The 12922-nt window shown below is 32.2% G+C and overlaps 1 protein-coding gene across 2 annotated transcripts in view; it reads left to right on the forward strand.

The window, feature by feature from the left end:
• The first annotated feature begins 351 nt into the window (after positions 1–351).
• LOC127701643 (heat shock 70 kDa protein 12A-like) overlaps positions 352–12922 on the forward strand; it is a 66724-nt gene continuing 54153 nt past the window's right edge. The window contains exons 1-5 of one of the 2 annotated variants that reach the window (XM_052205628.1): positions 352–402; positions 2482–2828; positions 4199–4417; positions 6416–6569; positions 8168–10184. In XM_052205628.1, coding sequence (XP_052061588.1) covers positions 2505–2828; positions 4199–4417; positions 6416–6569; positions 8168–9228 — 1758 coding nt within the window. In that variant the 5' untranslated portion in view covers positions 352–402; positions 2482–2504 and the 3' untranslated portion in view covers positions 9229–10184. Of the gene's footprint in view, positions 403–2481; positions 2829–4198; positions 4418–6415; positions 6570–8167; positions 10185–12922 lie in introns of those variants that run through there. The other variant, XM_052205626.1, reaches the window with a different exon arrangement.

Genomic DNA, 12922 nt, shown 5'->3' on the forward strand with positions numbered 1-12922 from the left:
ATTCGTCTAAATTATCTCCTTCAATCGAGAAAACGGAAGACATTGTGGGGATGAAGCGCTGTCAGTTTAGCTCTTGAATACCAAAAAATCTATCAACAGCATTAAAATCCTTACATGACAGTTGTTTTGTAAAGGACAAATGTATCTACTAACTTTATAGACTCATTTAATGTACTTTTATTGCTTTCGTTTGCTTAAAGATATTGTATAATAAATGAATTTGTTTTACATGTAGCAATAAAATCGATGGAAATGCAAATTACTGGAATGTATGACACATGACCATGATGACGTTGCTGCTCTTATTTTAGACTTGTATAAACCAGGAAGTTATTTACTATAAATAGCACTTTAGAAAAATATGGCGGTTACCAACTAGGAGATGGGTTTTCCAATTGTCAGGTAAAAGGAAAAACATTATGTTCTTGAAGAAATTATTAACAAAAATAAGAAATTATTGGTTATTAAAATAAACGTATTAAATGTTATCTTTAATAAAAGAAACTTAGCACAACTGATAAACATATAACAGCGTAGCTAAAATTTAAATTACGATGTTATTATTTTTCATTTTGTTTACATAGGTAAATGACAGAATTTAAGTAGTATTATCATGCATCTAACGAAGTAGATATCAAGAATGTATATATACGACTGAGTTTTGTTGTTTGTATATATATTCTTAAATTGTAAATTATTAAATATATACGTGATGTGAAACCCAAAACGAAAGAGAAAGTGCTATAATAAGATTGCAATTTAATCCTTAGTTCTGAAAATTTACAATGAAGGTTATAAATAATTTGAGCCATTCTTATTTTTTGTCTATCCTAACAATAAAGTATGTACAATATGTGAGAGATATTAGTCCTGACAAAATGTGTCCGCATATACACAAATTGCTAGTATAAAAAGTCCCTGGTTACGGAATTTGCTAGTATTTTTAGTGTGATGTCAGCAATTAATGTCCAAGGATAAATTTCCTAGTTAAAAATGTCCATGTCCTATATTTTGCCTTCTAAGAAAAATTCTTTATACCATGTATACTGAAAGAAATCATTTAAATGAAAATAATGAAATGCTATTTTTTTTTTAAAGTTGTACATTATTCTTTCATTATTTAATCAAAATATGGGTGTTTTTTTAAACAATTACACAGGACTTATTTTCCTAGGAAAGTTGATAACACAGACTTATATCATGTTTATAACTAAAAAATATGTTTCTTTAAATTTCTTAGTTTTGAAATAATGAATGAAAATAACACGTTAAATAATTCCATGCGTCCGAGCCGCTTTCCTGGATTTACCTTCATCAGGAACGCTCAAAGCCGAATATTTGAAAGCCGAGAAAGTATAAGAACCGAAACAGTTGAGGAGCTATATGACAAAACAAATACCTAAAAAAAGCCAAATCCATCTAATGTCAAAATTGAATTATATTAAGAAATGTCTTAAGAATTGATATGTCGAAGGGACTTTAATTGTTTCCTTAGAAAAAAATTATAACATGGACTTTTTTAACTAGGAAATTATTAAGATTTTTTTCAATATTCAACTATTTTATATTTTCATAATTTGGATTAAATAGGGGAAAAAACCCATCATAGATACCAGGATTGAAATTGTGTACGCCAGACGCGCGTTTCGTCTACAAAAGACTATTTAGTGACGCTCGAATCAATAAGTGCCAGACATATTCTACTAGCTATGTACTTATTTTCCTTGGAAAATTTATCGTGGGACTTCATTTTCTAGTAAAATTATGGTCATGAACTTGATTATCTAGGAAACAAAGTAAGGTGACAATTTTTACTACCATGATACCAAATTTACTGTTACAAATACACGTGTAAAGCTTACGATGCGAAAATATGCTGTGCAACCAGAAAAACTTGGAGTTAACTCATTGACGGCACAAAACTTTTCTTCTAGAGTAATTCAGTATTAACATATTTTATTGTCCAAAACAATGACAATAAGACCAGACACAAGTTTTTGGGAACAATTTTAGTTGAATATATAGTACACCCTTGTCTAATTAGTTGAATAGGTGAAAATCGCATATTGACCTTTAAATATATGTTTATGGGTTTTTTTCGGTTACTACCTTATTGACGTATACCCCACATATTTAGTTCCAGATTTATGTACTCTTGTTAGATTTCTTTGTCAGTTATAGTCCGTAATTTGTTGATATTACCACGCATCTGGTCTTCAAAGTAAAGATGTAGAGTTATCGGAATCGACATGTAGAGAAGAATATCGCTCAAATGCGTGTTAGATATCGCTTAAAATGCAGTGAGGTGCGAGACCTTGCTTTATGTTGAAAGCTTAATCATGTAGACTTTAGAAAGTAGTACAGCAATAAAAGTGGTGTTCTTTTTCTTTGATTTTATTAAGTGCCTATAGAGATTTTTTGTCATGAATTAAAACTTCACATCCCTTTTTCCATATCATTTTAAGTTCACTTCTTTTTCAGCTGTACTTAAAAAATTACAAAAGATGGCAACAGGCGGCACAGGTAGCGACATTTTAATGGTGGCAGCCATTGATTTTGGTACCACATATTCCGGATATGCTTACTCTCTTAAAGGGGAATATGAGAAGGATAAGCTAAATATCCACGCCAATCAGGCATGGAACTCGGGAGGAAAATCTCTGATGTCATTAAAAACTCCAACATGTATTCTCATTAACAAAGAGAACAAAGAATTTGAGTCCTTTGGATACGAAGCTGAGAATGCGTACGCAGATATTGTCATTGAAGACGAGGCAGACAATTATTACTTTTTTGACAGATTTAAAATGATGCTTTACACACGTGAGGTAAATTCGAAAGTTATTCTTTAGCTACATGTAAATTGCAAGTTCTAGAAATTAAAAACATTTACTAAAAATAATAAAATTGAGGACACGGACTATGATTCACAGACACTTGTCTTTGAAGAAAAAATACCCATTTATCTTAATATAACACAAGGTATCCAAACAGATTTTTTGAGAAATGACCTTCCGTAATATTTCGATTCCGCGGTTGTCTATCCCACTGAAACTTGTCCTGTTGTTCATCTACAATAAATTATCTACACAATTTTGTATAGCATGCCTATTTCTGTTTCTGTTGTCGGAATCATTCGAAAGAGGCCTACCCAAGTAGGTCAACCGTGAATATTCAAATTATATATATCCCGGTTTCCAATTGGTCAATCTTCTTGCTTAAAATAAATATTATATGGAGTTATCTCAATTTTATATGTAAATTAAGTTCAGACAGAGTCTAAATGACATTCATAGAATTTGAGATAAAACATAGAAACTCCTAACACATTAGAAATACCTCAAATAACCCTAAATAGATTTTTATTTTACAAATCTACTATATGGATGATAAATTCTATTCAGAGAAAAACTAACAGGTTTTTTTATGAAAACGTTTTCTAATTAATCTTTCGCTACGGTGTCAACATTGCCATTTCGCTGTAAGAAGACGAAATAGTTTACGGTTAGCCTACTTGGAAGGCCTGCTACAATGATTTCGACAGCATAAATAAGCGTGCTATACACCATCGTGTAGATAATTTAATTGTTAAGCATGGGTATGGATAGGACTAAATTACCCAAACTATGCCACCTAACTGCATTTTTTTTAACTATTTAGATTGACTTTTCAAAATATTACATGCTTATAGACTAAATAAAATGAATTTAGGTAGAAAGAAACCAGTCATCATAAACTTAATACACTTCATCAATCTGTTTTGGCATCTTCATTTGTAGTATTATTATAGTTGTTAGAAATATGAACATGCTTTATCAGTTTTATTTGAAAAGAACAGTATAGACAAAATGTAGAACAAAAACGAGATAGAATTTTTGATTTGACAGTGCGTCATTTGGTCATTTTTCCAGTTATCTGATTTCAGGTTACGTGAATTTGGAGCCTTTGAAAAACACAAATAAATGAAAGAGCACAACGTGTCGAAATTTCACTGTAAAATTCAGTTAGTCTCGGGAGTTAATTCGTCTGTGTTGTCTTAAAAATAAAGTGATATTCATGATGAATGTCCTCCTTTTTACATGCTTATAAGCACAATTAATGAGAATATTCCTTTTATGGCCGATTTATTGTTACGGATTAATAAAGTCATGTCCATTTCTTCATTTCCATCCCGTTAATTTGTTTTTTGTATTTTAAGGATATCTCCACAAACATGGAGATCGAAGATATCCGAGGAAATTCTCTACCTGCGATAGATGTTTTTGCTGCAGCCATTGGAGCTTTAAGACAACACATGATGGATCACGTGAAGAAGCAAAGAGTAAACTTGCAACCACATGAAATAAAATGGGTTTTAACTGTACCAGCAATGTGGACAGACAAAGCCAAGGAGTTCATGAGAGAAAGTGCTGAAAAGGTAGATGCAAACATTGTTAAAAAAATATATGTTATCTCTAATTTATTTTAAATGGATTTTGAATGAACAAAGCACAATAGAGACACGCATGCACGGATTTGACTCGAGCATCAAATTTCAACAACAGGCAATATTATATAAAAGTGGTCAAAAGTAGAAAAGTCTGCATCACATGTCACTTCTGAATTTATATTTCATATCTTCCAATGATTTTTACCTAGATATTACCCAGTTTTTTGTGGAAAGCTTCCAACGACAAGAATCATAACTTTGAAACCATAATTTATTAATGATGGTGTAGAATGAAGATGTTTTATTCGTTGAATCAGTTTGTCCACATTTGACCGGTTTAGATTCAGGCTATTTTTTTCGTTCTTTTCCTCATGCAAACTCTCAAGTTTTCAATATGCAAGTTACAATAAAAAATAAAAAAATTCGGCCAGATGAAGCTTTAACTTATATACAATTCTAATCATTCATTCGATTAGGAGGAGTTTCATTAATTCCTTGTTTTCATGAAAGAAGCCGTTGATGAATTGCTCTTGTCCAATCATGCTGTGCTTTGCTTATGAAATAAGGAGACAAGGTATGATTACAAATGAGACAACTATCCACAAGAGACCAATTTTAAATGACGCAGATGTTAGCAACTATAGGTCACAATAAGGTCTTTAACAAAGTTCATTTATGTTTAAATATAGTCATTAGTTGTTTGGTTATTTTTATAATAGCGGTTAATATTAAATCAAAGGCATAATTTCATTTCAGTCTTCACACTGAAGATTGGAATATCATGCATGTCAACGAAAATACGTACGATTAAAACAATATGAATGTATACTTTAATTCCTGTTACTATAAGTACCATGTGCATACTACAATACAAATACAACACAACAATCTTTAATATATACTACTAGTGATCAAAGTGCCCAAATCTGAGCCAAATAATAACACGTTTATTATTGCTACATGACAAAACATACAATACTGAACATTGTTTTTATGATTAAATTGAGTATATAAAAACATACTAGAACACACCCGCGAAATCGCGGGCATTTAGAGCGTGGTTGAAAGTATGTTAACTGTTGTATGATGAATTTTTGTAAAAGATTTTATGACTGGAGAATTTCAGGAAAGGTATCAAAAGTCATAGGTACTTGGGGACAGGCCAATTTTTTTTAGCCCTCCCCTTTTTTCCCCAAGTCCCTTATTTTTTGTTTTCTGTTAATTTCAATTATTTTCGCGTTTTTCTGTATACTATGAACATACATATACTATGAGTAAAGTGTATTTGCTATTTACTATCAATTCCAAGTTTACTATCCACTGCTCTCTATATAATATATATCAGTGACCGCCGTAGATAGTAAACTTAGAATTGATAGTAAATAGCAAATACATTTTATTTATAGTATATGTATTTTCATAGTATACAGAAAAAACGCGAAAATAATTGTCCTGTCCCCAGGTATTTATCATCTTCGCTAGCCAAGGGTTACGATCCAGTCCCCTCCTCTCCAGGGACTGGATCGTAATCCTTGGCTAGCGAAGATGGGTATTTTAAAAAATAGTCCTAAACGGAATCTTGTCTATGACCTAAAAGTCCGTCCGATGACGGAAACAATATCCGGACGCCTTTATTTTCGTGTTCTTCCCAAAATAACCCAAACTGAATAATTATAAGCGAGGATGACAAATGTGACTATGCATGGTACCTATAGGACACAGAGGCATGATGATTAATTTATTGTGGAAAGAAGAGAAGCGACACACAAGATGAGGTCTTCTCATTTAATAGTATAGATGATCATTCTTATCATTTACTTTGCTTTAATGTGTAATAATTCATTTGATTGTATTGCTTAAACTGTGGGCACCATGAATGGTTAATAAAAAATATCTCGTCTACAACGAAAGAATTATAAATTATATACTGGTTAAATGCAGCATAATAATAGTATCTTGTATTTTAGCATCATTTTCATTTTATAGGCAGGAATCAGAAAAGACCGTCTTGTCATTGCATTGGAACCAGAGGCAGCATCTATATATTGTCAACACCTTCCTCCTGATAAAATGACTGGGGCCATCGAGGGGTTTTCTGTAGCAGATGATGATTCCAAATATTTAGTGATAGATATAGGAGGTATGTTATGAAATGGGATAGGGCCGCAGAGGGTTTTTATGTAACAGATGATGATATCAAATATTTAGTTAAAATAATAGGAGGTATATTATAAAATGACAAGGACCGCCGAGGGTTTTTCTGTAACAGATCATGATTCCAAATATTAGTGGTAGATATAGAAGGTATTTAATAAAAAGACAGGGGACACTGAAGGGTTTTATGGACAAGATGATGATTACAAATATTTAGCGGTAGATATTGGATGTATGTTATAAAATGACAGGGGACACTGAGGGGTTTTCTGTAGCAAATGATGATTCCAAATATTTGGTTGTTGGTAAAGGGGGTATGTTATGACTATTTGAAAGTGTTTTTATAAATCATGTTTATACAATTACATTATTGAAAGTTTATCCAGTCGGATTTAGAAAGTTCATCACATCGTAAAAATTCACAATTTGAATGATAAATAAAAGATCATGAAGGGTTCATAGGTAACATTTTGCATGTATTGCTGTCTGTATCCACCCTCATTAATCAACGAGTATATTCAACAAATGCACAGCATTTAATCATGTTAAACATAGAACAGTTTTTAAATGGGCATTAGCTGTCAAATTCATGTTCATCGATTTGACTCACATTCTCATATTTGATTTATAGCATACTAAAACGTATACTAGTATCTAAATTACAAAAAGTTTAGAATAAACAATTAACAATGCATGAACTCGATAACATGTATCAGCATTTAGTGTGTATTTTAGTCTAGGCCATCTAACTCACCATTGAGATGACCTCCGAAGACTGACGACGGTCATATAACCCGATATAAGCATAATTGTAAATATAAATAGATAGCGATCACGTGCAATTGGATTTTTCTAGGTCTGTTTGATTTCATGTTATAGGTTAAAAGGTTGTCTGAGTCAGAAAATTTAAATATATGCTATATTAATCGGACTAATCCAGAGTTAACTTAAAGATTCCTCTATTTGAGGAAGTCCACTTAGATAAACATGATGATGACGATGATGATGATGGATGGCTGCCTAAAGTCCAGCGGCAAATTAATATGCATATTCAGGATGAGAACATGTTAATGTAATATAACCCATGACCTCCCGAACTCTAGACAAACATGCTATCACGAGACCAAAGAGGCGTTTAGCTCAACATGATGGTTCGTATCAGAACTATATGTGATAGGGAGGAATCATCTAACTTCAAGGCGGGGGGGGGGGGGGGGGGGGGAGTCAGAATTTTTTTTCGCGCGAACATTTTTTTTTAGTTTTTCGACGCTATCAATCAAATTATTTTTTTCAAAATTTAACACTTTAAGGTATGGGGAAAATCTGGATTCAGAACAATTTTTTTGTAATCTGCTTGACCACATTATTTTTTTTTCATCAAATTGGGGATCAGAATATTTTTTTTTAGGGAAAAACCATAACCCCCACCCTTGAAGTTAAATGGTCGTTCCCTAATGCCCCTTTAAAAGAATATTTTTCTAAATAGCAGAAACTTAATATTTTCCAAGGAACTTAATAACACAATATTATGACTAAAATTAAATTTATATACAATATAATAAACTGTCAAATTCTTTTTTTCAGGCGGAACCGTAGATATCACTGCTCATCACAAGGTTTGCGAAGACGATCTACAGGAACTTTGTTCAGCATCAGGAGGAGCTTGTGGAGGAACAACTGTTGATAAAGAATTCCTCACATTATTCGAAAATATCGTCCAAGAAAGGGTAATGGAGACGCTTGCTAAGGAGAGTACTGCTAGTTACTTAGATCTGTTGAGAGAGTTTGAAACTGTAAAAAGAACAATCAGTTCAACAAAGCGACAAAAGATCAATTTTACAATACCGTTTACCGATTTGACTGCCCACTGCCTGCGTTTCTTGGAAAAAGAATTTAAAAATGCAGTCGAAGATTCAGAGTATCATAATCAAATAACTTTGGCCGGAGACAAAATGAGAATGGACAAAGACTTAATGAAGTCCCTGTTTAATGCAGCGTGTACAAATATTGTCAAGGAGATAAGAAGCGTACTGCAAAGAGTACCAACAACTAGTCTAAAAACCTTTCTCCTAGTTGGAGGATTCTCAGAATGTCCAATAATTCAAGATGCTATCAAACAGGCATTCCCAGAGGTACATATTTTGATCCCAAGAGACGATCCTGGTCTCGCTGTTGTTAAAGGTGCAGTTCTTTTTGGTCATAAGCCAGATTTCATAACATCACGTATTACAAGGTGCACATATGGTAGACGCATCAGACCATTATTTGACGAATCGAAGCATGATGTAAGCAAACGTGTTGGTGGAGATGGCGAGTATCGGTGCAGGGATGTATTTGAAGAATTTATGGAAAAAGACAGAAAAGTTCAAGTAGACGAGGTTGTAAAAGTCGAATACCATACTGTAATGAATCCCCAGAGTTCTGTGTCTGTTGCTATTTATTATACCTATAAAGACAATGCAAAATATGTAGATGATGAAGGTTGTAAAAAACTTGGTGAATTTTCTGTACCTATCCCAGATCCGACCGAAGAAAGGCGATATGTTGACGTTGAATTTAAGTTCGGAGGAACGGAGTTAGAAGTCACAGCCACCGAGAGAAAGACAGGCGAAAGAATACAGTATAATTACAGCTTATTAAACTAGGAGATGTTGCATAAACGTATTTTACCCTGACTACCGCTTATTGGTGTTAACAATTATTGTACAATTAATTAAAAAGACAATCGATATAGTTGAATTATAAAAACATAAATATATGATTTGTTTGCGCGCAACACGTGTTCTTTAAGAACTTTACCATCGAGACTTCACTTTGTTCAATGCAATTGTTCTTCCTATTGTCTGCAACATGAATAAGAAATCAAAGTACTGAAGTACTGAACATCGGATGACCTCAAGTTGTGTTGGATTATGGATAAATGACAGGTGTTTATATAATACCTGCCAGACAGATATGTTCACCTTACAATATAGTACACATAATATAATTTGCTATCATATCTGAGATATGGACTTGAACTAGGAAACTTAACTTTGTGAATTATCCATGAACTGTTGACGAGGTCAAATGAGACTGATTGTTAGACTGGCATTATGACCTTACTAGTTGCACACATACAAAAATCGTTATCTTATTACTTATAATAGAGAATCAACATAGCAAATAATTCTTCTAATAGTCACTGAACTATGAAAATGAGGTCAAGACAACAGTGAGATATTTATTATTCTAATATCAGAAAAAATCTCATAGTATCAAATCAGAATGCAAGTTCTTTCTATTGCGATAAACAATTTAATCGCATTATTTACTTTAATAAAAACCTCATGATAATTTCTGAATTTACAGTCATGACTTAGCTTGTCAATCTCTGCGCTTAAAAATTGAAGTTTCCTAGGCCTATATGTCATGAATGTGGTTGAAATACTGACAATTTTGCTAACTTTTACCAAAAATCTCTTTTTTTATGACATACATTACAATTTCAGAAAAATAGCTGTATAAAGTTATATATGTATCACATATCAGAATGCTAGTTTGTATCATCATGATTATTGCAATAAGTTGTTATTCAATTAATTAAAAAACATCAATTATTTTTGAATTAATAGCCCAAAATATTAGTCTGTATTCAGTACATACATTTGGTTTTTTTTTAACATCTATTATATACTATTCATTAGCAGAGAATTCATTAGGGAACTTATTAATTTTGCATAAGACACTCATAGGAGTTCACAATTACAGTGGTCTTTATAAACATAATGACACAATATTATTGTTGATATATGTAAACTGAAATCATTGCAGAATTTTTCTTTCAAATGATTTAATGTTGGTTAGTCACTAAGTACTTTATATACTTAACCTGTACTAAAATAAAGAGATGTGGTATGATTGCCAATGAGATAACAGACTAAAAACTATCCACCAGAGTCCAAATAATGTGTGTGTCATGTCTGTTAGCAGTTATACGTCACTTTACAGACATCAACAATGAATACATTTCATTGTTTTCAGGCAGATGAAGAAAAAGAGGAATTGTAGCTTTTTAGCTTATGTACATGAGAATATAAGAAATATAATAATATAAATAAGGAAATAAGAGAGACTTAAAAGACAAGACAACATATAAAGTGTTCCCTTACTAATCCTTAGAGGAGCTGCTGTATACTTAGAAAAAAGGATGTTGAGGACTTGGCCACATCAAACAGCATTTTTAGACACATTATGGTCTATTGCAATCTGCCCTATTTGCTCCAACCTATAAGTATTAAAATTAATGCCTAGGGTGGGAATTAAACCCATGTATGTTCATATATATACTCTTTTGTTCTTTTTGTACATACATGTATATGAAAAATATCAAATGCAAAAAAATGCTGTAATGTTAATGTGGTAATTTACATCATTACAACCTCATTTTTTTAATAAGGACCTAGTAAAGGAAGTCCCTGAACCTAGTTAGACCTATTTCTTAGGCGGATGGATGGTAACGTATAACCACTCTGTAACAGTAAATCCCTTTGGATAAGCTACCCTACACTGTACATAATATGCAAATTAATGATTGGATACGAATTTGTGTCAGCTCTCAAATTGATGGAAAAATGTAAACATTGGAATCCGCCATTTTGACGTAGGAAACAAACTAATTTTCAATCTTGGATTAAAGGACATTGCGCACATTGCCAGCGTATCATGCATAACCAGTCATAAACAAATATATCTTTTAATTTGTTTTCTACACTTACTATTCTGTGTTTTAGTTAATTTAATGTTTTAATTTCCTACAGAACGGAACATCATTCTCAAAGATGCCGTAGAAAAAAATTATAGGTGGGCGTAAACATTTTACATACGGGAACTTTTTGTGTCGACAGATTAACCTTTATCTGTCAGATTCATGCGTTTGCCGTTCAACTGTTACCTTTCTGTGTATAATTTCCTGTATTGATCGCCCCTCCTGTTTCTTTCAAGCTCGCTCTTGATGAATGCGCATTCGTGGTATTCATCCGCAACAACAATTCTTCGGTACGTCATAGATATTAAAGATTGTTTGACTTATTTATAAATATTTCTAACGACAAAACATTGTGTTTAAAAAAAATATTTTTTGGAGTATCCATTGAAAAAAATGAATTTAAAACAAGCGATAAGGAATTTTATTTTGCACTAGATAATGTCCGCGGATCTATAATTTTTATAGATCGGTTGAAAACCCAAAACTAATTTGCATAATGGAAATTTAGGCGATAGCAATACACCGGAATGACCTCACGGTCATCCAATGTAAAAATGGAACAATAGCTTATTTCAAAAACTAGATCGTGACTGTGACAATATCTTATTTTATTAAAAAGTTGTTTCCGTTTATCTAAGAATGAATTTCAAACTGTTTGGAAATACTTCGTGTATGATTCGTGTATGTTTTTTTTATCATAGCAAAATAACAACTGCAAACATGGACATTTGGGCATTTTAATTGCTATTGAACATATTTGCATGCTTTATAGATAGTTTAATTATCTTTTATTTTAATTATGTAGTTGTAATCTTTGATTGTGAATTATGTCATAGTTTCAATTTTTATAATTGATGTAATTACTAGACTATCCTATTTTAAAATATTATCTTTTAAATGTTGTTATTAGTGTATCGCAAAGAAAAGAAGACATTTCAAAGGAAATGCCACGTTCCCTTATCAACAATGATCCATGTTACATCAATTTGAAGTATGAGCTCTCCAGTAGATACAGCTAGGTTACGTTTCAAGTACATTTATCCTTCGATGTTTGCTTATATATATGGATTGCTATTTCTATAACTTTGAGTGGCAAATAAATCGTGCACATTTGATTTGCTCATTGAAGGTAGCATACGCTTTTTCATGTTCGTTGGTGTTGACGGTCATCACGTATTTAAATTCTTGTATCTATGCTAATCATTTTTTTTCCCTTATACAGGTATGCTCTATATGCCCCATGTGGGCCCTTAATTGGTAATAAAATATGTTCTTGTTCTTGTTCTATACTCAACAAAATAGTTAAGAACCACTTCTATTTGAAATAACATTTTCACCAAGGGCTATACAATCATGAACAAAACTTCTGTGTTTTGAAATACGACACCTGGTGAGATGTCTCGTTCAGACAATTTCCCAATTTACATCGTATTTTTTATTTTTTTTATTTTAGTTTTCAAAAACCACCAGTTCCCCCAAGATCTCTTTTTTGTCAATTTCAATGAATTCAGTCACCATTTGTCTACCAATACATTGAGATTTAGCAAACTCAGTCTACAGAAAAATGAAAGAAAAGATGATACGTTTAGTCA

Source organism: Mytilus californianus, unplaced genomic scaffold, assembly GCF_021869535.1.
Source record: "Mytilus californianus isolate M0D057914Y unplaced genomic scaffold, xbMytCali1.0.p SCAF_5, whole genome shotgun sequence".
In the NCBI taxonomy this organism is placed as follows: Eukaryota; Metazoa; Mollusca; class Bivalvia; order Mytilida; family Mytilidae; genus Mytilus; species Mytilus californianus.